General features: G+C 52.1%; 2 protein-coding genes across 16 annotated transcripts in view; both read left to right on the forward strand.

Moving 5' to 3' along the window:
- Positions 1-2,205: 2,205 nt before the first annotated feature.
- Positions 2,206-6,279, forward strand: RHEBL1 (RHEB like 1). Of its 4 annotated transcripts, XR_014772990.1 has the most exons (10): positions 2,206-2,482; positions 3,057-3,128; positions 4,170-4,237; positions 4,484-4,566; positions 4,656-4,712; positions 4,872-4,919; positions 5,426-5,472; positions 5,580-5,661; positions 5,765-5,850; positions 6,116-6,279. XR_014772990.1 is itself a non-coding variant. In XM_084748934.1 (9 exons), exons 1-9 carry the CDS (start codon positions 2,431-2,433, stop codon positions 5,766-5,768), a joined length of 513 nt encoding a protein of 170 aa, XP_084605060.1. In that variant the 5' UTR covers positions 2,206-2,430; the 3' UTR covers positions 5,769-6,279. The 4 variants fall into 4 exon arrangements, 3 of the variants coding, with proteins under 3 accessions (XP_084605060.1, XP_084605058.1, XP_084605059.1); XM_084748934.1 differs by having other exon boundaries at positions 5,765-6,279; XM_084748932.1 differs by lacking the exon at positions 5,426-5,472.
- Positions 6,280-12,744: 6,465 nt separating this feature from the next.
- KMT2D (lysine methyltransferase 2D) overlaps positions 12,745-24,199 on the forward strand; it is a 40,263-nt gene continuing 28,808 nt past the window's right edge. For 8 of the 12 annotated variants that reach the window (XM_084748246.1, XM_084748248.1, XM_084748238.1 and 5 more), the window contains exons 1-13: positions 12,745-13,690; positions 17,955-18,040; positions 18,270-18,396; positions 18,598-18,824; positions 18,929-19,038; positions 19,162-19,324; positions 19,657-19,822; positions 19,916-20,030; positions 20,126-20,283; positions 20,468-20,613; positions 20,749-22,260; positions 22,359-23,470; positions 23,932-24,045. In XM_084748246.1, coding sequence (XP_084604372.1) covers positions 17,992-18,040; positions 18,270-18,396; positions 18,598-18,824; positions 18,929-19,038; positions 19,162-19,324; positions 19,657-19,822; positions 19,916-20,030; positions 20,126-20,283; positions 20,468-20,613; positions 20,749-22,260; positions 22,359-23,470; positions 23,932-24,045 — 3,999 coding nt within the window. In that variant the 5' untranslated portion in view covers positions 12,745-13,690; positions 17,955-17,991. The remainder of the gene's footprint in view (positions 13,691-17,954; positions 18,041-18,269; positions 18,397-18,597; positions 18,825-18,928; positions 19,039-19,161; positions 19,325-19,656; positions 19,823-19,915; positions 20,031-20,125; positions 20,284-20,467; positions 20,614-20,748; positions 22,261-22,358; positions 23,471-23,931; positions 24,046-24,199) is intronic. The other 4 variants (XM_084748241.1, XM_084748240.1, XM_084748237.1 and 1 more) reach the window with 4 other exon arrangements.

A 24,199-nucleotide genomic window follows, 5' to 3' on the forward strand; every position in this document is an offset into this window, starting at 1 on the left:
ATGGGTACCAGATCTTATTACAGATGGTTGTGAGCTACCATGTGGTTGTTGGGACTTGAACTCAGGACCTTTGGAAGAGCAAGCAGTGCTCTTAACCTCTGAGCCATCTCTCCAGCCCAGAAGGGGTGTTTTATTTGGGCTCAAAAGTCCATAGTTAGTCTACAGTCAGTTGGCTCTAAGTTTGTGCCTGCGGTGACCCAGTCTCATTGACGTAGAAGCAGGCATACAGGAAGGGGCCAGAGTGGACCAGAGCCTCACAGATACCCTCCCCCAGGAACAGCCTGCTGCCCAGGCTTTGCCTCATCAAGGGATGAACTCATGGGCTAATGTAGAGCTGTTCATGACATAATGGTCTGCCTCAGGTTCGTGTGTGTGTTCTGGGGACTGAACTCAAGGCAGGCCTCGTGCAACTCCAACCTCTGTGGACACATTTATTTTGTTTTTGTTTTGTTTTGTTTCGAGACAGTTTCTCTGTGTGGCCTTGGCTGTCCTGGACTCGCTTTGTAGACCAGGCTGGCCTCGAACTCACAGCGATCCCCACCTGCCTCTACCTCCCGAGTGCTGGAATTGAAAGCATGTGCCATCACGCTCAGCCCCTCTGTGAACACAGTTAAAGGCTAGGAAAACGGAGCGGGTCTTTCTCAGCAAGCCTTGGGCATGACTGGTCCAGCCCATGTAGAACATGGCTCAGTGGCCTTTTTTCTTTTTTTGGTTTTTTGAGACAGGGTCTCACTGAGTAACAGGCATGGCTGTCCTAGACTTGCTTTGTAGTCCAGGCTGGCCTCAAACTCACAGAGATCCAACTGCCTCTGTCTCCCAAGTGCTGGGAATAAAGGCATGAGCTACCCACACCCGGCCTTTTTCTTTTTTTTTAAGACAAGGTCTCTTGGGCTCAAACCACTATGTAGCTGAGGCCATAATGAATTTGAACTTCTGACCTTCCTGTCTTCACCTCTTAAATCCTAAGATCATAGGCCTAGGCCACCAGACTTTTTTGTTTTGGACAAGGTCTTACACATTAGTCTTGTGTGGCTTGATTTTGTTTAACCCAGGTGACTCTCAAACTCCCAGCATCCTCTTGCCTCAACTCTTTTTTTTTTTTAAGGATTTATTTATTATGTATACAGTGCTCTGCCTGCATGTACACGTGCACACCAGAAGAGAACCCCAGATTTCATTATAGATGGTTGTGAGCCATCATGTGGTTGCTAGGAATTGAACCCAGGACCTCTGGAAAAGCAGTCAGTGCTCTTAACCTCTGAGCCATCTCTCCAGCCCTTGCCTCAACTCTTGAGTGCTGAGATCAGTAAGTATTTGCCGACTAAATTATACACATATTTGGTGCCCTGATTATAAGGAAATAGCCTGCACAGTCACGCTCTGAAGCAGTTTTCCCAAGAACTCCAGTTCTGTCATAACTCCTAGAAGAAATCACCAACCACCAACGAAAGGTCCGGGCTGAATGCTAGGGAAAGAGGAGGGAAACTGGACCTGTTTTTGTTTTCTTTTTTTCCTAGCCCAAGGATCCTAGAGACTTTAGAAACCAGAGGCCCATCCCCCACCCCCACAGGGTTTCTCTGTGTAGCCCTGGCTGTTTTGGAACGCAGGCAGTGCAGTAGATTAGGCCGGCCTCTAACTCTGAGACAAGCCAGTCTCTGCCTTCAGAGTGATGGGATTAAACGCATGAACCACTACCACCCGGCTTCAGAGGCCTAGAATCTTTCAACGAAACCTCCAGTCCCCTTTAATCCAGTACCGTGGCGGGTAGTGACAACTGAGTTTTAAGCCAGCGCCGTTTATGTGGAGTTGTAAGCCAGCCAGTGTTACACAGTGAGACCCTATTTCAAAAGCAAACGTTCCAGCCCAACCACAACTGGTATTTTCTTTTTTGTTTTGCATTTTCACAACAGGTGTTTTCCATCTACGATTCAAATTCACAGCCTCTTTCGCTAGTCCGCAAGTGGGCAAGTTACCTCTAGGACCCCGATTTCCTTTCTCTTTCTTTATGAATGAAGAGTCACAGGTCTACGCATGTGCAGCTCCCAAAGATCCCTCTCCACGTGAAGCCCACCCGTCCCTCCGGTGGAGGACTCCGCCCTCCTTCATTCTAATAGACCAATAGGGAGCATCTTGGGGGGCGGAGCTGGGAGCCGCCCCATAGGGTATCCCGTCCGCCCCCGCCCCCGGCCCCCCCCCCCCCCCCCCGCTCCATCCCCGACCCCGCGCCCAGGTCCCTTACGTAGAGCCGCGGTGTTTTGATCACGTGGTCCGCCCGGGGCGCGCGACTTGTTTTGGTTTTTCTTGGGATTGCTGGGCGTAGCTTCAGTGAGCGGCAGTCCTTGCCTGGTTCCACCGCCGTCTGGTTCCTGGCTGGTTTTCGGACTCTCTCGGCCCTCACTCATACAAGCTCCTCGGGGCGGCGTTCCTGTCATGCCGCTGGTGCGATACAGGAAGGTGGCCATCCTCGGGTACCGCTCCGTAGGTGAGTCTCCGCCCTCCCGAGAGCATCGTTGCTTTGTGGCCAGAAGAGGCGCGCTGTCGCGGAAATGTGACACGAGAAGCCAATGTGGCCTGGGAAGTAGTCGGATTTACTGCTTGGAGATGGAAGGGTGGAAGGATGCTGGAAGAGGAACGCGCAAGGGTTAAAGTGTACCGCGCCGTGGTTGCATCAGTGGTCCTGGCGTTACTCTGGGAGCCGGGGTTGGGATCTGTGTTTGAAGGCGTGGTGGAGGTCTACGGGGGTGCGGTGGGGAAGCACACAGTAGCAAGTGTCCTTGGGCTGGTGCACTTCATCCTGGGGAGTCGTGGATCTTCCATAGGGTGAGGCGGGGTGGGGCGGGCCAGGGAAAGGCTCCCTGCAGCGCCAGTGACTGCATCCAGCAGCAGAAACGGTGCAGAATCAACGCGTAAGGATGGTGGTAATGATAGGCCAAGGGGTCTTGCTTGGGGTCTTCCACGGACTGGAAAGCTAATTTGGGGTGCCCTTTGGACACCAAAGGACAAAAGGTGTGAATATGGATGGATGGTTGTATTATAACAGTCTCTGGTCCTTAAAGGGAAGACATCTTTGGCACATCAATTTGTGGAAGGCGAGTTCTTGGAAGGCTACGATCCTACAGTGGAGAACAGTGAGTACTATTCTTTTTTTAATTTATTTTTCCTTTTGGCTTTTTTTTTTTTCCGAGACAGGGTTTCTCTGTTTATCCTTGGCTGTCCTGGAGCTGATCTATAGGCCAGGCTGCTGGCCTGGAACTCACAGGAATCCACCTGCCTGCCTTCCCATCCTGAGTGCTGGGATTAAAGGTGTGCCGCCCTTCTTCAAAAGTGTAGTGTTCTAGTTTTGTTTTTGTTTTTGTTTTTCGAGACAGTGTTTCTCTGTGTAATAGCCCTGGCTGACCTGGAACTCACTTTGTAGACCCGGCTGGCCTCGAACTCACAGAGATCCATCAGCCTCGGCCTTCCGAGTGCTGGGATTAAAGGTGTGCGCCACGCCCAGCTAGTGTAGTGTTTTTTAGTGTGAAGGGAACAGAATCTAGATAAACTGGGTATTCTCTGTCATTTATAATTTGATATTTTTTTGTTGCCAAGTTGCTGATTTTTTTATGTTAATTTAATCCATTCTGATAGTCCTGTTCTGCATCTAGAGAATGGAATTTACAAGGTTCTAATCCAAGATAGTATCGATCAGTGGTTCTCAACCTGTGGGTCGTGACGTCTTTTGCAACCCTCTAACTCCAGAAATATTTATATATGAATTATGATTCATAACAATAGCAAGGTCAGCCTGGCGGTGGGGGTGCATGCCTTTAATCCCAGCACTTGGGAGGCAAGTCCAGGAACAGGCAAGGCTACACAGAGAAACTCTGTCTGGAAAAACCAATAGCATGATCACAGTTATGAAGTAGCAACAAAAACAGTTTTGTGTTTGGGATGTCACCCAACATAGGAAACTGTATTGTAAGCTCTCAGTATTAGGAAGGTTAAGAGCTGTTGGTCCAGATGAAGGTAGCAAGTCTGTGTGTGTTGCTCCCAGGGTCAGGCGTATAGGAACACTTATCGATGGCACTACAAAGCACCTCACCAAAAAACAAAACAAAACAAAACAAACAAACAAACAAAAAACCAAAAACCACCTCACAAGCAAGAGGTTCTCCTTTTTGTTTTTCCAGCTTACAGCAAGACAGTGACTCTTGGCAAAGATGAGTTTCACCTTCGTCTAGTGGACACAGCAGGACAGGTACCAGTTGGGGCAGGGTGTCCTAAACGTTTCAGGTTGTCCTTATGTAAAGTCTGGTGGTCTGTGTGGTTCATGTGTGACAACGTATGAGAAGAAGATCATTTGAGCTGTTAGCAGTTAGCAGCCTCATTGGAGCCTTCATAAATACTTGTTTAATGGAGTGTCCCAGGGAGGGACACTCAGCAGCTTATGCCATCTGAGGCATGTCATGTGGCTCTGAATATTCCTGTTTCTGCTTCTTGTCAGGATGAGTACAGCATCCTGCCCTATTCGTTCATCATTGGGGTTCACGGTTATGTGCTGGTGTACTCTGTCACTTCTCTGCGCAGGTATGTGATTGAGGTTTTGAGCGGGGCTTGGCAAGACTCCAACAATTATCCTAGAGCCAAGATTATAGCTCTTTTTCTTACGTCTGAAGCTTCCAAATCATTAAGAGCCTGTACCAGAAGCTCCATGAAGGCCATGGTGAAACTCAGTAAGTTGGCCCTAGGAAGTAGTGTGGGCGAAGGGACGGATTCTTCAAGGGGGCCTGGCTGGCTTGGGGAACCCTCTAACCTTGATGTAGTTGCGGTCCATGGAGAACGAAGAAGGGGATCTTAACAGTCCTGAAGTAGTAAGTGCTGTTTTCTCACAGGCTGCCGGTGGTGCTTGTGGGGAACAAGGCAGATCTCTCTCCAGACAGGTGTGTAAATCTCTGCTGCTCAGGTCAGAGGGAAATGTGTTGTACTGGGGATGAGTTAAGCTGTGGTTCTTCCTGGCTTTGCTGCTTGACTGAAGCAGTCTTACTTTTGTTTTGAGGCAGGTTTTCACCACGTAGCCTACGGTGGCTGTCCTTTAACTCCCAGTCCACTGCTTCAGCCTTCCTAATAGTGGCAACTGAGAATATAGCATTTTCCCTTTTTTTTTTTTTTTTTTTTGGTTTTTCGAGACAGGGTTTCTCTGTTATAACAGAGCCCTGGCTGTCCAGGACTCACTTTATATAGATCAGGCTGGCCTCGAACTCACAGCGATCCGCCTGCCTCCCGAGTGCTGGGTTTAAAGGCGTGCACCCCTCCTCACCTCCCCATGCCCAGCCCCTTGATGATTACTTAAGGATAATCCAGTCATATTTCAATTCAATCCATACTTCAAGCTACAGCCTTACATTTACCCATCATGCTTTTGTTTACATGTATTTTTCTCCTCAAGCCTTGGAGGAGGGGTCTGGTGCGTCAAAGGAAATCTAAATCCTACAGGTTTGGTGTTTTTTGTTTTTTGTTTGTTTGTTTGTTTGTTTGTTTTTGGGAACTTGCAGACTTTGCTCTCTGCCTTCCTTCTTTACATCTTTCACATCTGCTTCCAGAGAGGTACAGGCATGGGAAGGGAAGAAGCTGGCAGAGTCCTGGGGTGCGACATTTATGGAGTCATCTGCTCGAGAGAATCAGGTGCTGAGCCAAAGACTCGGTGGTGGGGCAGTGGTGCGTTTGCCTCAAGTAGGGTTGGCTGAACTAATTGACTGTGACCTCTGAAGCTGCTTATTCCTTGTAGCTAACTCAAGACATCTTCATCAAAGTCATCCAGGAGATTGCCCGTGTGGAGAGCTCTTATGAGCAAGGCCGCCGGTGCCATCTTATGTGAGCTCTTGGCGCGGAATAACTGCCTCGGGTCTGCCACCGGCATTTTCCAGCCTGCAGTGGGGTGGGGGTGGGGCCGACTCAGGACTTAACTGGTATGGTTGCCAATTATGTCCCTAGCACTGTGGGCACACAGTGTGGTACCCTCATTTTTTGCACACTCATCCCAGGTTCTGGTAGCCTGGATGCTAATGTTTACAAAGGGGCAAGACGTCTCATGGACACTGGCTTCTAACTCCTTGTTTTTCTAAATGAACTTTTACAGTCTGTACAGTTGGGATACCTGTCTCGGGCATTGATTATCCAGGATCCACCGTTCTGGGTCGATTTTGGGTGTTGGTTGGGTAAGGATGTTGGTTGCTTGGCAGTTCCGAAGTAGAACTGGCTGCTGGGGTGATTGTGTATTTGCAAATAAACTGAGAAATCTTTTGTTGTTGACTTTTCTGTGTCTGGGGAGAGCTGAGCAGTGGTGGAGTATGGAATCTTGCCTTTCTCCTCCCTAGGAATCACTATCCTAAGACTTAACTACTAAAAAATAAAAAATAAAAAAGGACTTAACTACTTGTCCTTTGCATTTATCTTGCTGTTTTGTTTTGTTTTGTTTTTCTGTACTTCACTAAGTTCTATTGGCCTGCCCCACCCATGTAAGTTTGCGGGGTCTAAAGTTCCCCTTAACTATGGATATACCGCCCTCTAGTGGCCAGCTGCCATATGCTGATTAGCTGTTGTCCTGGGGTCATGATTTGCTGTAGCTCTGCAAGAAGGAAGCCCCTCATTCATTTATTTATTTATTATTTATTTATTTATTTATTTATTTATTGGTTTTTCAAGACAGGGTTTCTCTGTGTAGCCTTGGTTGTCCTGGATTCACTTTGTAGACCAGGCTGGCCTCGAACTCACAGCAATCCACCTGCCTCTGCCTCCCGAGTGCTGGGATTAAAGGCGTGCGCCACCACGCCCGGCAAGCCCCTCATTTCTAAGGATGTGGAGGAGAGTAGAGGCAGAGACTACAAGTATATGCTAACCTAAGAAAACTGAGAAGAGTATTGTGCTTGGTGTGTGCTGGTTCTGCCGCCCCTCGAGGCCCTTCTCCTCTGCCCCCACTCCCCCAGTCACCTTTTTTTTTTAACCCAGACAGGGTTTCTCTGTGTAGTCCTGGCTGTCCTAGAACTTACAGAGATCTGCCTGCCTCCAGAGTGCTGGGATTAAAGGAGTACACCAAGCCGGGCGGTGGTGGCGCACGCCTTTAATCCCAGCACTCGGGAGGCAGAGACAGGCGGATCACTGTGAGTTCGAGGTCAGCCTGGTCTACAAAGCGAGTCCAGGACAGCCAAGGCTACACAGAGAAACCCTGTCTCGAAAAACCAAAAAAAAAAAAAAAAAAAAAAAAGGAGTACACCATCACTGCTCACCTTACTAAGAGCCTCGTCCCTTTCAATATAGCGATCATTTTTTTTTTCCTTTATCCCTTTGGTTCTCTTTTTGTGCCTTGCACACCTTTGGAATTGTTTTTGGAATAGTTTTTTAGGCATCAAAGACTTGCTTTTGTCTTTTCTGATTCACTGTTGTAGTAGGATGGGTATTTCTGCTACTAAGAGGCTTTTTTTTTTTTTAAACCTGCTTTGTTGTTGTTGTTGTTGTTGTTGTTGTTCTCGAGACAGGGTTTCTCTGTGTAGCCTTGCCTGTCCTGGACTCACTTTGTAGACCAGGCTGGCCTGGAACTCACAGCGATCCGCCTGCCTCTGCCTCCCCAAGTGCTGGGATTACAGGTGAACGCCACCGTGCCCGGCTTTTACTTACTTTGTAAATGTGTGTGTGTGTGTGTGCGTGCACGCGTGTGCAGGTATCTGGTGAGACTAGAGGCATCATATTCCTTGGAGCTGTAGTTACAGGTGGTTGTCAGCTACTTAACTGCACTTGGGTCCTCTGCACAAGCAGTGTGTGTTAGCTGTTGAGCTGTCCCTCCAGCCCCTGCCTCTGTTTTTCTTGACTACTCACCACCATTTATCCTCAAAGGGAGTTGTAAGGGAGACCTAAGTGGCACTATAGCATGCTAGAGGACAAAGACCTCTGTCACCAGGGGAAGCTGAAGTACACCCCCCATCAGCCTGCATTGCCCATTTGTGAAGTATGGCTGAATTGGCCTCAGAAGCTGGGTGTGGTACCCTCTGTAATGGCAGCATATTGAAGGCTGAGGCAGGAGGTCATCCTGCGCTGTATATCAAGGTTTTATATACTACCCAAATGCTCTATCACTGAGCTATAGCTCCTAGTTTTGAAAAATGTATTTTAAAAATATTGTGTGTGTGGGCATACGATACCATGCAAGTGGCCCTTAGAAGTCCACCTGAAAGAGTTGATTCTCTCCTACGATGTGCGTCCTGGGGCTCAAACTCAGCTCTTCAGCTCTGGCGGCGAGTGTCTTATTCATTGAACCATCTTGTCAGCCTTCTAGATAGTTCTTTTTGATTGTTTGTTTATATTTTTAAGACAGGGTTTCTTTGTGTAGCATTGGCTGTCCTGGAACTCACTTTGTAGACCAGGCTGGCTTTGAGCTCAGAGACCCTTGTCTCTCTGCCTCCGGAGTGCTGAGATTAAAGGGATTAAAAGTATGTGTCACCATTTCCCAGTGACCTACTCATTTTCTATTCCTGAGTGAGTGTTTTACCTGCATGCATGTCTGCACTACATGTGTGCTTGGTGCCTACGGGGATCATAAGAGGGCATCAGACCCTGTGGACTAGAGTTATATAGGTGGTTGTGAGCACCATGTGGGAACCAAAAATGTCTTCCAAAAGAGCAACAAATGCCCCTAACCCCTGAGCCATCTCTTTAGAGACAGGGTTTCTGTCTCTAAGGCTGTCGACTGTCCAGACTTACTTTGTAGACCAGGCAGGCCTTAAACTCAGAGATCCACCTGTCTCTGCCTCCTGAATGCTGGGATTACAGGCATGCACCACCTTGCCCAGCTATTTTTTTTTATTAATTAATTAATTTTGTTTTTTCTTTGTTTTGTTTTGTTTTTCGAGACAGGATTTCTCTGTCCTGGACTCACTTTGTAGACCAGGCTGGCTTCGAACTCACAGAGATCCACCTGCCTCTGCCTCCTAGGTCCTGGGAGTAAAGGCCCAGCAAGATTTATTTTGTAGCTAGGCAATGGTGGTGTACGCCTTTAGTTCCAGCACTGTGAGGCAGAGATAGGCAGAGTTTGAAGCTAACCTACTCTACAGAGCAAGTTCCAGGTCAGTCAGGGCTACACAGAGAAACCTTCCCCCTTCCACAGGGTTTCTCTGTGCATAGCCCTGCCTGTCCTGGACTCACTTTGTAGACCAGGCTGGTCTTGAACTCACAGAGATCCACCTGCCTCTGCCTTCCAGGTGCTGGGATTAAAGGTGTGCGCCACCACTGTTCTCTTTCTCAAACAAAAAATAGTGATTGGGATTTTTAGTGTTTTGCCTACATGTACATCTAAACATCACATGTGAGCAGGGTCTTCTGAGGCCAGACGGATGCATCAGATCTCTTGGAAATGGAGTTGTGGATGTGGGTTCTGGGAACCAAACCTAGATCAGCTGGAAGATCAACCAGTGAGTGCTTTTAACCACTGAACAATACGCCACCTGGCCTCTGAATGTATTGAAATAGCGTCTCACTAGGTTACCCAGGCAGGCTTGAGTCTACCACTCCTGCTTTCTCCTTCTCAGTAGCTGGGACTGCAGATTCCAGATTGTGAATCACATTGTGAAAAGACAAGACTGGTGTTGCTGTTTAAAAAAAAAATTGTTCTTCTGATGGGATGTGTGTGTGTGTGTGTGTGTGTGTGTGTGTGTGTGTGTGTGTGTAACGTGTGTGTGCAGGGTGCAAGTGTGGAGGTCAGAGTACCACATTCAGGAATGAGTTCTCTTTGTTTTGTTTTTGAGACAGGGTTCTTCTGTGTAGCCCTGGCTGTCCTGGAACTCACTTTGTAGACCAGGCTGGCCTTGAACTCACAGAGATCTGCCTGCCTCTGCCTCCCGAGTGCTGGGATTAAAGGTGTGTGCCACCATGTCTGGTTTCTGGAATTGGTTCTCTACATCCACTATGGGGGTCCTGGGGTTCAAGCTCCTCCGGCCTGGTAGCAAACTACCTGCTGAGCCTCCTGAGCTTAGAGGGTGACTCTGAAGTCCTCACTGTCCTCCTGCCTCCACATCCCTAGTAGGAGATCATAGGAGTGCAGCCCCAAACTTGGCTTGAGACCTGGTACTGAAAAAAGAGCCTTGGGCTCTGTGCTAAGGGGGCTTACCAAGCACCTCACAGTGTCTCAGACCAACCTGTAACTACAGTTCTCGGCTCTGATGCCCTCTCCTGGCATCTGAAGGCTCCTGCATCTATGTAGTTAGTACACACAAACTAACATAGCCGCACAGAGATACACATACAAAGAAAACTGTTTCAGAGCATTAAACTGAGAAAGGAGGGGGCAGGTGTGGTATGCGCCTTTAACTCAAGCTCTCAGGCGGGAGAGGTGACATGGATCTTTTTGTTTTTAAAGATTTTATTTATTTTATTTATTGTATATGAGTGCTTTATCTGCAGAAGAGGGCATCAGATAGCATTATAGATGGTTGTGGTTACTGGGAATTGAACTCAGGACCTCTGGAAGAGCAGGCAGCGCCCGTAACCACTGAGCCATCTCTCCAGCTCTGGTGACATGGGTCTTCTCTCCAGTTGAGAGGTAGCCCTGTCTACACGGCAGCTTCCAGGTTTTTCCGGATTACACGGTAAGACCTTGTCTCAAAACAAAACCAAGTACACCAGGGAATTGAGGTAATATACACAGAATTTAGGAGAGTCCACCATAGATGAACCAGTCAGTACTATCACCTGGTGGGAGCCTGCTCTTCCTTTTGGGGTACAGGCCGTAGGAAGGTACCTCCTACTTTTCAACTCCTGGTTAAACTTGTACTATAGCTAAGACAATTGTGGGATCCCTTAAAGTTTCTTTCTTTCCTTTTTTTTTTTTTTTTTTAACTTTCTTGAAGTTGACTTCAGTGACCAGACTAGAAACTATGATGCCAGTGTATGGAAGGCAGGACGTCTAGCACTGATCCCTCCTGTGACCACAGTGGGATCCACACTGGCCAGTTTGCAAGGTCACACAAGGCTAACATAGTTATTATTAAGTTACTGAGTTGCACCACCTGCCTACATTTCAAAGTACTCAGTAGCTACATGTATCTAATGGCTTGCTTTGTTCCTGTGGACACAGCACATTTCCATCAGAATGAATCATGCTGTACTTTTCCCACAAAAGTAGCCTCAGACCTAATTTGCCAGCTTCTTTCTACCTTTTCCTTTCCTTTTTTTTTTTTTAATTAACATTATTTATTTATCGTGTGTGTTTGTTTGTGGGAAGACCCTTGACATGTGAAGGTCAGAGCACAACTTGGGATCAGTTTAGTCCTTCCACTATGTGGGCCACAGGGATTGAACCCAGGTCTTTTGTGGGTTCGGGACAGAGACAGGGTTTCTGTGTGGCCTTGGCTGTACTGTACTTGCTTTGTAGACCAGGCTGGCATGAAACTCACAGTAATCTGTCTGCCTCTGCCTCCCGAGTGCTGGGATTAAAGGTGCGCCACCACAGCCTGGCTTGGTTTGGAAGTGCCTTTTACTCTCTAGCCCATCTCATAGGCCCTTAACTCTTTATTTTTTATTTCTATTCTACGTGGAAAACGCTGCCTTTGGTTTGAATCCTGGGTTAAGTCCTCAGTCAGGGCGATTCCTTGGATTTCCTATTGTTTAGCTTTAGTCTTTTCACCTGTAAAATGGGGATAATTCCACAATGCTGGTGAGGAAAAAGTAAGAGGATATAAAGTAACGAGTACCCAGTTAATTTGTCTCAACCTCCTTGCTCCCTGTATACGGTCTATACAGAAAAGACAACTATTCTCCCCCTCATCCACACTTGGGGTAAAGGCGCTTGCCAGGGTCTTATCCAGATTAACAACATTCCAGCCAAGTAGCAGGGTATTTAGCTTAGTTATTAAAAAAAAACAACAACAACAAAATAAAAAGGACAGGTTCAGAAAATTTTCGGGAAAATTAAATACGGGGTGGAGACACTCTACAGCGATGTTTGGTAGGGACGTGGTGTTTGGGGATCGTGAGGACACAGACAATCCTTCGGCACCAAAGGGTCTTGGAGTTAGAAGACCCGAGAGTCGCCCAGCTTTCTTCCGGCCCCCGAACGTGGCAAGAACCCACCAGTGCCAGGCGCCCTGCCTCACTTTCTCCATTTGCGGACTCCAGTTCCCAGGATGCAGAGCTGCGGCCAATCTCCAGCCTCTCTTTCCACCCCCCAGCCCCCCCCCCCTTGGCAAAGATTTTCCCCAGCCAAAGCAAGGAGTCCCGAGGGTCGGTGACTTTAGGGAACAGGATTAAGAAGTGGCCAGACTCCTAGCTTCACTACCCAGAAGGTAAAGGAGGCAGTTTCTGGGCCGCGGTGAAGAAGAGGGGGGCTTTATTCCCACGTGTCTGCCCGGCGGCCAGCCTGGCGCAGTCGGGGTTAACCTGCGGCGGAGGGATCCCGGAGCGTGTGCGTAGAACTGCAGAGTCACAGCCTTTCCTCCAAGAGGGCTGTACCCCTCCGCCGCCCCGCTCCAACACAAAATAGGGCCTCCTCTTCTCCTTTCTCCCCTTCTTGAGTGGGGTTCCCCAGGCAAAAGGCCCTCCCTGGATCGCGCGCCGGACGCTCCACAAGTCTCTACGACCGCTGCCCAGCTCCCAGGCGAGGAAATAGCCTCTTCGCAGGAACCACCCTACCGGCCGAGCAGGAGGCGGAGGGGGGGAGGCGGAGCGGCGCCGCGCTGCACTACTTTCCTCTCCGGTTGCAAATGGCTGCCTCGTTCCCCACTTTCCGCTCAGTTTCCTGACCCCCCGGCGCCGGGAGCCGGGGTTGGACCATGCACCTCTAGACCCCCCGCGATCGTAGCCTGCCGGGGGTCTAGGGGGTGCTGCGGACCACAGCCGGCCAGGCCGGGGGCGGGGCAGCTCCCGAGGCCAGAGGGGAAGGGAGGCGAGCGCTGGGCCTGGAGCGGCCGGAGGGGAGCGGGCAGAGGGCTCGCACCGCCCGCCCCTTCCTCTTCCTCGCCCACCAACCCTCCTCCCTTCCCCGGGGGGAGCAGAAGGTGGGGGGCTCGAAGGCGCCGAGGGGGGGGACGCTCGGGGTCGCGGAGCCCGGCGCTGGGTGTGTGTGTCAGGTTCGGCCCCGCCGGCTCCGCGTCGCCGTAGCTCGCGCGGCCCCGGGGCGCCGGCCGGGCGGGGAGAGGGGCTCGGCGCGGCTGTGAGGGGCTCACGTTCCATCCGGGCCCGGCGCGCGGCGCGGCGCGGCGCGGCATTCCTTCCGGGCTGCTGGGGAGGCGCCTCGACGTTCCATCTGGAGAGCCTCGACGTTTCGCCCGAGCCCGGCGCGGGCGGCCGGGGCGCTGGCCGGGCCCTAGGACTGAGAGGCCGCCCGGCGACGCGGATGCGGAGCCAGCTCGCCCAAGATCAAAGCCACCGGTGCTCTCTTTGTGTCCGCTCGGGATTCGCCGCCCTGGGGCTGTCCATGGAAACCTAAACTGCTGGAACCTGAGGCAGAGAACCCCTCTTGGCTTCTTGCTTTTTTTAAATTTTTTTTCCGCTTCTTTTTTTTTTTTTCGGGGGAAGGGTGGCCACTCCGACCTGGATTTACCGTTCTTGGCCCCCCTAAGCCCCCCCGAGTGGGGGGCGGCTGTGATCGCTCTGGCGGTTGGAGGTCGGGGAGCGGCCCGGGCTCTGGCCATGTTCTCGGATGAAGATTTCTGGATCGCCTTGTGAAGAGGTGAGTGAAGTCCGCCCGGCCTGGGCCCAGAAAGGGTTGGACTGGGGGCACGGCCAGATGGACTATCTTGGCCGGTGCTGGCCTTTAGGTTGGAGAAGGGGGGTGCCAGAGCTGGGGAGGGTTCCCTTGGCAGGGTCTGTCAAGGGAACCTGAGCCAGTCGCCAAGGCAGAACTGAGGCCTGGTTTCTTGGGGTGTGCCTCTTTAAAGATTGGGGGTTCAGGGAACTACAGGAGTTTGGGAACATGTCCAGATAGCCTCTCTGCTTGTTTATTTTTGTGTTGAGGGAGTTCGACCAAACTAGGACCCAGGCCCTGATGCCAGCACCAATCCCCAGGCTGCTGTCCCCCACCTCCGCCACCCCCCCCCACCGCCACCCCCCCCCCCCCAGCGTTCCTTGGGATAGAGCAACTTGGGGCGCGGGTGCCACTGCCAGGTCAGACTTACTGCCGGATTGGACTTTAGTGTAGTTCCTACCTATCCGACCACCCAAAACAGTCAGTGGGAAACTCAAAGGAGCCCTGGGTCCTTCACGGGGGGAGGGAGGGTGGGTGGAAACTGGTGTAGTCAAGAGGATGGCTGGGGCAAGAAGGAGGTGGGGCTGGGGCAGCTCCGGCCCTGCTGGTCAACTTTAAACTACCTCTGCCTGGCAAAGTGACCCTAGCAAGGCCTAGTGGTGTCTTAGCCTGCTTTGCTTCCCCTCCTGTCGGGGTGGACATAATCTCCAGGGGATTATAGAGGAGGCCGTCGAGAGAGATCTGTTCTCCACAAATGTGGGCTGCAAAAAAAAAAAAAAAAAAAAAAAAAAAGGCTTTTGTCTCTTGCTTTCTCTGGGCCTAGTGTAGAGAGTTAGCTGCCCATGAGCCCCTGCCCAATCCTGAAAGCCCTCCGCCAGACCTCTACAATGCTTTTCTGGCTACTGAATTGGTAAATAGTTATGCTGCCCCAGCCCTGTAGAATAGGGTGTCTTGTACCTCTTTGGTGGAGAAATGACTTTATTTGTGCTTTTTTTTCTGCTGGAGGCCAGTGACTCCAGCTCCGGTAGGAGGTGCTGGGGAGAAGGGGTGTGTTTGTGCAGTAGGAAGGGTGCAGAGTTAACCTCCTGCCTCAGCTCTGGGCCCTGGGCTGGGACAGCCTCTCTCACACCTGTCATGTTGCCCAGCAGGGTTTTGGCTACTGCCTCTCGTTCCCTCATTCCACCCCCTCCAAGATACATTTGCTGGGTCTCCCTTGAGTCTTGTCTCAGAAAGGGGAAAGTAGGGGGTCTTGGCCTTGAAAGATTTCTGAGAGGTGGCCCAGGGGTGGTGGGGTAAAGGGAGCTGTCACCTGTGGTCTCTGCCTCTGTTGTTCACTCTCAAGAGAACTTCCCTAAGTGGGACTCTGCCTTGTTTGCTCTGGCTGCCCCCTAGGCCACCCAGGGACAATGTGTTAGCATTGGGATCCTTCCTGGAGGGCTGGCTGAAAACGGGGGTGGAGAGAGGTGTGGTTTTGATTCTCTAGCTGGGAACCAGGAAGTCCTGAGCCCCACTCAAGAGCTGTTCACTCAAGGGCCTGCTCCATCCTTTCACCCCTCCAAGCCTCCATTTCCTCCCGTGCAGAGAAAATGGAGCGAAATCTCTTGGTCAAGGGTGAACCCAGGAAGGAGAGCGGCTGGAGTAAATCTCTGCCTCCTTTCTTGCTGTTCTGGGCTTCTTAGTTTAAGGGGTGTCAACTCCGTAGAGCGGAGGAAGCCTGGCCCAGGTATTCTCGTAGTTTTGATGCGGGAGGGGGCACCCCCTTGGGATATACGTGTGCCTCTGTTTACTGCCTGTGAATGCTGGGACAGGAGACCTTTGCCTTTATTTGCTTAAATGCCTCCAGGGACTTGACTGCTATGGCACTTGGTATTTCGGTATAGATGCTGGCCGGCAAGCTCGAGTGGTCAGGGGCTAAGGTTTCAGGCTTCTCGGAGGTGCCCCTGAATTTTTTTTTTCTTCCTGGATTCTTTATGGTACATACAGAGAAAGGACAGCTTGCTGCTCTTTGCTGCTCAGTCTTGCACTTTCTGTAGCCCCATGAGCAGGCCTCTTAACTTTGCCAGGCATTGCTACTCTGTTCCTCAAGGCTGGATGGAGAGGGTAGTTTCTGTACCTTCTTGGGCAGGGCTAGCTTTTACCAGCCAGAGAAAGCTGCGCTTGGGGGAGGGCAGAGGAATTTGTCCCTCTGGCCTTGTGTGAGGCGGTCCTCCTCCTCCCCACTGTATTATCGCTGTTGTTTTCTATTTGTTGCTGTTTGTGGCTCTCTTGGCCTCAACTCTGAGAACAAAGTTTGTGGAGGGTCTGGAAGGGTTAAGGAAGATAAAGTAAGATGCAAACACGGAGAAAACTGTGTGAAGTCCTCTTGGCCCTTTGGGGTGCTCAGGCCTTGAATGACTGAATAGGGAGAGGGGCCTGGCTTGAGCTTTTGACCTCCAGTCCCCCCTCCCCACAGGTGGCTGGCTGGCTCGGAAAGGGCCTCTTGCAGTGCAGAGCGCTGTGAGCTGGCCTCATAAGCATCCTGCTCTCCTGTAATTGGACTGTTGTGTGTGTGAGGTGGTTTGGGGATGGAGGTAACAGGTGTCAGGTGATGCCCCGGGCTCTTTTCCCTGTCAGGTTCTGAGTGTTAGGAGGAAAGTGAAGTGATGTCCTGTACTTGGACATGGCTCAGGGGGGAGCACCAACATTGGGAAATGCAATTGTGAACGTAGGGAAAGGAACTGATACTGTGGTGGCTAGGCATTGATTCATTGATCTTGGGCACGTTGAGGGTTCCCCTTGTTATTCAGCCCCAGGTGATTGACTGGGATGTTTGCCTTCCTGTTTTAGAGGGCAGGATTATCTGTCCCCATGTTGGTGTGATCATTGGCTAAACAAGAGGAGTGGGAATGGTGGGCGATAAGTCCTCAGGCTCTTAATATTTACACTTCTTTTCTAGGGACTCCCCTTACCTCATCACCATCTTCTTTAGAAGCACTAGACTCTGGTTAAGTCAGAAGACCCACCTTCTCACTAACAGCTGCAGGCACTTAACCTGTTCAGCTTTCTTATGTAGGGTTTCTTTCCTACTCATCATTTTGGGAATTCTTGTCTATCTAAAAGGTTTCAGTATGTAGCTCTGGCTAGGCTGGAACTCTGTGCAGACCAGGCTGGCCTCCAACTTGCATTTGATCCCTCTGCTTCTGTCTTCCAAGTAATGGTGTTGTTGGTTTGTGCCACCAGTCCTAGTAGCATCTCTGTAATTTCTTATTCTTAGTTTCTCTTAGTCTTTGTACTCTACTTAGTGTGCTGCCTTGGAGGTCAAGGAAAATACCCCCAGTGTTGTGTGGGTCTCAAGCCTTTCACATGTAACTTTAATGTGTATCATTGGATTTTGAGATATGCCGGTCTGTATGAGAAGGGAGAGAGGGACCGTTAACTCTTCAAGTATTTGGAAACCTGGCTTGACTTAAGAGGAAGGAAACTATTCTGCTCTGTTATGTCCTGCCCCATTTAGCCCTCCTCCAAGTCCAATGTGCTTCCTGAGACTACAACTCCCAGCATGCTTAGCCTCAGGCCTTGCTTACACATGCTCAGTACCTCTTTGGGCCCACTTCTGTTAACTACTAGTAGCATCTAAGGAAGAAGGGCAGTTGGCGTTGCTAAGGGCAACAACTTGAGGCCTTCATGCTAGGTGAGACCCAGGGCTCATTTAGGGGTGGGGCCAGTGGTGGTCCTGAGTTTCATCTGCCAGGCAATTGAGGTTTCTTCTGTTGTATTTGGGATGTCCTTGTTGAAAGCAGTGGAGATCCATTCATAGCTAGCCTTTGGCATGATTAAGACTTCTGGGTTGTGATTACCCAATGGGTTGCTACTTTCAGGCCTGTAAAATGGTAGCTGACCTGAGGTCTGAGGCTAAAGGTGAGGGGACAGGGCCCAGGAGTTAAGATGAGACAGTGGATTGTACTAAATGTAACAGCATGCATTTTTAGTTGGATGTGATTGCCCTAGGAACTGTTACAGAGGAGGGTGGAAGTGGGAGAGTGGGGTAGAGACCCTGAGAACCCAGAATGGGAGGAGGAGGAGGTATGTGTTCGGGGAGGAAGCGGGTAGTGGGAGACGAGTTACTAGAAAATGTCAGTGCTACACGGACTTGTAGACAAAGTTTATCTCTGGTGTCTAAAGGGTCTACTTACATGAACTGACTTATAATGGGACAAAGGCTCAGTGGGGAAGCTTACTGGACATACAGGTATCTTTTGGGCACCGACAGGTCTCCCCGAGAGGGCCCTGCCCAGTCGGAGAGAGGGATGGACAGGCAGAAGCCGCCTGGTGAAGATAAAGATTCAGAACCGGCAGGTGAGTAGGACAAACTTCCCAGTTTGCTGACAGCTTTTGACTCCTCGTGGGTAGCCCTTTATTTCTGGTCCTGGCACAAGTCCTGCCTAGGTCTGTAATAGGTTATTGAAGAACTTGGTTCTTTAAATGCCTTCTCTGTTAACCACTGAGGGTTTAGTCTCATGCATCTGTTGAGTAGACTTGGTGATACAGGTAGGGCTGACATGTCCTTTTCTGTCTGTTCATTCAGCTGATGGGACTGCAGCCTCCGAGGAGCCAGGTGCCACTGAGCCAGACCTTCCCGTCCTGTGTGTCGGGGAGGTCTCTGTCCCCGGTTCTGGGAGTTCCAGGCTTCAGAAGCCTCCTCATGACTGCCGGTAACTTGTTTGTGGAAAATGGGACTTTATGGGTCCATGAGAGTTTGATGGAAGCGTGTAAGGCTTTTTTCTGGAAGAGGACTTTAGGATGCTTGAGTATGCCACATCATGGGGTTGGGGGGCCAGGTAGGGGCTGGGTAGGATATGTGAGTATGCCAGGTTGTGGCGGGTGGCCTGGTACTGATATTTGTGTGTCCACAGTGGGGGTCCAGCACGGCGGCGGTGTGCTCTCTGTAACTGCGGAGAGCCCAGTCTGCACGGGCAGAGGGAACTACAACGCTTTGAATTACCATTTGACTGGCCCCGGTCTCCAGTGGCATCCTCTGGGGGAACCCTGGGTCCCTGTGACGCTGGGCTGCCCAGTGAGGACCTAGCACAAATTGGTTTCCCTGAGGGCCTTACACCTGCCCACCTAGGAGAACCTGGAGGTAACTGAGAAAATGGGTTTGGAAGCAGGGTGGAGGCCTGGCCGTCCTGAGCTACTGGACACTGTTAACTTGTCCTCTCTGTCCCCTCCTTCCGGCCTGTAAAGGGCACTGCTGGGCGCATCACTGGTGTGCTGCATGGTCAGCAGGCGTATGGGGGCAGGAGGGCCCAGAACTATGTGGTGTGGACAAGGCCATCTTCTCAGGGATCTCACAGGTAGGGCTGAAGACAGGGCTGGCACGCTTCTGGGGAGGAGGGCATAGTGGGCCGTCCTGGGAGGGGCTAGTGGCTGAACTGTCTAGAGAGAGTGGCTCTCAGGCTTTGCTCCCTTCCCCGCAGCGCTGCTCCCACTGCACCAGGTTCGGAGCCTCCATCCCTTGCCGCTCACCTGGATGTTCACGGCTTTACCACTTTCCCTGCGCGGCAGCCAGTGGTTCCTTCCTATCCATGAGAACACTGCAGCTGCTCTGCCCAGACCACAGTGAGAGGGCTGCACATTTGGGTGAGAAGTCCGTGTTCTTTGGATATAGAGCAAATGAGGGGCCGAGGGTGCCTTGGATGTCGGGACTCTACAATGCATTATTCAAAGTGTAAAATTACAGAGTCATTCTGTCCCAGTAAAGTAGATGCGAACTTGGTGAGCGCAGGAGCTTTGCCTGTATTTGCCTATGTGCAGATGCTCTGGTATCTGCAATGCCTGGAACAGAACCTGGCAAGTATTTGAGAGGCATACTTGGTAACTGTATTTTATTCTATGTCCGTGAAATACCTGTTAAGTATATATCACAGTGTCCATGGCTGACGTCACTGCACTGTCCCTGTCTTCCTACGCAGAGGAGGCTCGCTGTGCGGTGTGTGAGGGGCCGGGCGAGCTGTGCGACTTGTTCTTCTGTACCAGCTGTGGGCATCACTACCATGGAGCCTGTCTGGACACCGCACTGACTGACCGCAAGCGTGCTGGCTGGCAGTGCCCTGAATGCAAAGTGTGCCAAGCCTGCAGGTAAGAGTGTGAGGGCTGAAGTGTAGCCATATGCAAAATTTGGGCAGAAAATGAGGCTAGGAAGAATGCCATGATGTGTTCTGTGCCCCTCAGGAAACCTGGGAATGATTCTAAAATGTTGGTCTGTGAGACGTGCGACAAAGGATGTCATACCTTCTGCTTAAAGCCACCCATAGAGGAGCTGCCTGCTCACTCATGGAAGTGCAAGGTGCGTGTCTTCTGATGCCACCTCCTTTAGCGTCTCCAGAGTTGCCTTTTCGTGCAGTCTGACTAGTGCCTGTCTTGCCTGCTTGCTTCCCCTAGACGTGCCGGGTGTGTCGGGCCTGTGGCGTAGGCTCAGCAGAACTGAATCCAAACTCTGAGTGGTTCGAGAACTATTCACTCTGTCATCGTTGTCACAAAGCCCAGGGAAACCAGCCAGTCGTTTCTGTGGCTGGTCAGCACCCACCTGTCTGTAGCAGGTAAGTGGTGTAGACAGAGATTGGATTGGGCCTTGGGAGGGATGAGGCTGGCAGGACCATGTTACACAGGTGGATAGCTGCCAGTGCTGCTGTCAACCCACTATATCGACGCCTTGCCCCAGTCTGCTCGCTAGGAGTTGTTACCTGGTGAGCCACAGCGCCTACTCCCCTGTACCCTCTGCAGACTCTCACCCCCAGAGCCTGGTGATATCCCCATTGATGGGCCCCATGCTCTGTACATTGGATGCCAAGGGCATGCAAAGGGTGGGCACGTGACCTCTATGCAACCCAAGGAACCGGAGCCCCTACAATGCGAAGCCAAACCACTAGGTGAGTAGGGCCTAAAGGCCCTGAAATTAATCCTTTGTTCTGTGGTAAGAGACAGTTTTTGCTTTGCCTCAGACCTTGCACTTTTTGTGGAGTTAGATCTGAGCTAGGTGGGAATATGGTATGTTGTGCCGACAGGGAGAGCAGGGACCCAACTTGAATCCCAGTTGGAGGCTCCCCTAAATGAGATGCCACTGCTGCCCCCGCCTGAGGAGTCACCCCTATCTCCACCACCTGAGGAGTCACCCACATCTCCACCACCTGAGGCCTCACGCCTGTCCCCGCCACCTGATGAGTCACCTGAATCCTTGCCACCTGGGGCATCACATCTGTCCCCACCGACTGAGGAGTCACCCCTTTCTCCACCACCTGAGGAGTCTCCTTTGTCTCCTCCGCCTGAATCATCAACCTTTTCTCCGCTGGAGGAGTCGCCCCCATCTCCTGCACTAGAGACACCCCTGTCCCCACCTCCTGAAGCCGCACCCTTGTCTCCGCCATTTGAGGAATCTCCTCTGTCCCCCCCACCAGAGGAACTGCCTTCTTCCCCGCCACCGGAAGCATCTCGCCTATCTCCACCACCTGAGGAGTCACCGATGTCCCCTCCACCTGAGGAGTCACCGATGTCCCCTCCACCTGAGGCTTCACGCCTGTTCCCACCGTTTGAAGACTCTCCTCTGTCCCCTCCACCTGAGGAGTCTCCTCTGTCCCCACCTCCAGAGGCATCACGCCTGTCCCCACCCCCTGAGGACTCACCCATGTCTCCCCCACCTGAAGACTCCCCTATGTCCCCTCCTCCTGAAGTGTCACGCTTCTCGCCTCTGCCTGTCCTGTCACACTTATCTCCCCTGCCTGAGGTATCCCGGCTGTCCCCGCCACCCGAGGAATCTCCCTTGTCCCCGCCACCTGAGGACTCTCCCACGTCCCCACCACCTGAAGCTTCACGATTGTCCCCGCCACCTGAGGACTCGCCCACCTCACCTCCACCTGAAGCCTCACGATTGTCCCCTCCCCCTGAAGCCTCACCTGCTTCACCACCACCAGAAGACTCACTCGTGTCTCTGCCGCTGGAGGAGTCACCCTTGTCGCCACTGCCTGAGGAGCCGAGACTTTGTCCTCAGCCTGAGGAGCCTCGACTCTGTCCCCAGCCTGAGGAGCTGCCCCTGTCCCCACAGTCTGAGGAGCCATGCCTGTCTCCTGTGCTTGCAGAGCCCTGTCTATCTTCTCAGCCTGAGGAGCTACGCTTGTCCCTTGTGCCTCAGGAACCACACCTGTCCCCTCAGCCTGAGGAACCGCACCTGTCCCCTCAGCCTGAGGAACCGCACCTGTCCCCTCAGCCTAAGGAATTGCACCTGTCCCCTCAATCTGAGGAGCCTTGCCTGTCCCCCATGCCTGAGGAGCCATGCCTGTCACCCCAGCCTGAGGAACTACACCAATCTCCTCGGCCTGAAGAGGCTCTTGAGGAACCAAGCCAGTGCCCTGCACCTAAGGAGTTGTGCTTGTTTCCCCCTACTGGGGAGCCACCTTTATCACCCATGCTTGGGGAGCCAGCCCTGTCTGAGCCTGGAGAACCACCTCTGTCCCCGCTTCCTGAGGAGCTGCCCTTGTCCCTGTCAGGGGAGCCTGCCTTGTCACCTCAGTTGATGCCACCAGGTAAGGAGATAGGTGTTCATGAGCCCTTACTCTGGGGCAGTCTTAACCCTTTATGGCACCTCTAATCTAAGAGCCTCTCTTTTTCTCTTCTCCGCCAGATCCTCTTCCTCCTCCACTCTCACCCATTATCCCGGCTGCAGCCCCTCCAGCCTTGTCTCCTTTGGGGGAGTTAGAGTACCCCTTTGGTGCCAAAGGGGACAGTGACCCTGAGTCACCATTGGCTGCCCCTATCCTAGAGACACCAATCAGCCCCCCACCAGAAGCTAACTGCACTGACCCTGAGCCTGTGCCCCCGATGATCCTTCCGCCATCTCCAGGCTCCCCAATGGGACCCGCTTCCCCTATCCTCATGGAGCCCCTTCCTCCGCCGTGCTCCCCACTCCTCCCGCATCCCTCACCTCCTCCAGCCTCTCCCCCTTCCCAGTGCTCACCTCCTGCTCTGCCACTGTCTGTACCCTCCCCACTGAGTCCCGTGCATCAGGCAGGGGACATCTCAGACGAGGCTGAGTTGCATGAAATGGAGACCGAGAAAGGGCCAGAACCTGAGTGCCCAGCCTTGGAACCCAGTGCCACCAGTCCTCTGCCATCCCCTGTGGGGGACCTCTCTTGCCCTGCCGCCAGCCCTGCCCCAGCCCTGGATGACTTCTCTGGCTTGGGAGAAGAAGACACAGCCCCTCTAGATGGGACTGAGGCTAACCCTTCACAGTCACAGGCTGGACAGACCTCTGGCAGTCTGGCTAGTGAACTTAAAGGTTCTCCTGTGCTCCTGGACCCCGAGGAGCTGACCCCTGTGACCCCTATGGAGGTCTATGGCCCAGAATGCAAGCAAGCAGGGCAGGGCTCACCCTGTGAAGAGCAGGAAGAGCCTGGTGCACCAGTGGCCCCCATGCCACCCACTCTCATCAAATCAGACATTGTTAATGAGATCTCTAACCTGAGCCAGGGCGATGCCAGTGCCAGTTTTCCTGGTTCAGAGCCCCTGCTGGGCTCTCCTGACCCTGAGGGGGCCGGCTCCTTGTCTATGGAGCTGGGGGTATCTACAGACGTTAGTCCAGCCCGCGATGAGGGCTCCTTGCGCCTCTGTACCGACTCACTGCCAGAGACTGATGACTCCCTGTTGTGTGACACTGGGACAACTGTCAGTGGAGGCAAGGCCGAGGGAGACAAAGGGCGGCGGCGCAGCTCCCCAGCCCGCTCCCGAATCAAACAGGTAAGAGGCTCTTCAGCCACTGGGCGTGCTCAGGCGCACATGGCTGCCAGCTGCAGCGCAGTGCTGCCTTTGCATTTGACTCTGTCTAGATGTTATAGAGAGCCTTTAGTCCCACCTTGCCGAGCTGACCGCTATGCGTAGAGGAGGTAAAAATGATTTACCCAGGTTCATGGTCACTCAGAAATAGAATTGGGAACAAAAACTTGGTACTCCAGTGGTTGTTTGTCCTTTTCCCATGTTAGCTGTTCTGGGACGAGGAGCTTGCGTTCACCGTGGTCACTACCTGTTGATATTGGAACTGTGGCTGTTTTTCTGTCCTCTCAGTGGGACACCCGGGTCTTTTTCTTTCTCTTTTTCTTTCTTTTTGTAAAACCTGTTACACTCTTCGTTTATCATCTTTTTCCCTCCAAGCCTGTGGCCCCAACACACCTGGTCCTGTAACGGGCCTCTTCCTCACTTAGGGTCGTAGCAGTAGTTTCCCAGGAAGACGCCGGCCTCGTGGAGGAGCACATGGAGGACGAGGGAGAGGACGGGCCCGACTGAAATCAACCACTTCTTCCATTGAGACACTGGTAGTAAGGACAGGCTTTGCACCCCCAAGCATGTCTCACACGCTCCACAGCGTTAAGCACTCTTAAAATCCTGTCAGTCCTTTGCCTGCTAGCCTAGGGCCTGACCACTTGACTCCAAGGCCTCCCGCTGGGGAACTGGCGTCTTCTGCCTCTCAGG

Source organism: Acomys minous, assembly GCF_964271855.1.
Source record: "Acomys minous genome assembly, chromosome: 12".
Classification (NCBI taxonomy): Eukaryota; Metazoa; Chordata; class Mammalia; order Rodentia; family Muridae; genus Acomys; species Acomys minous.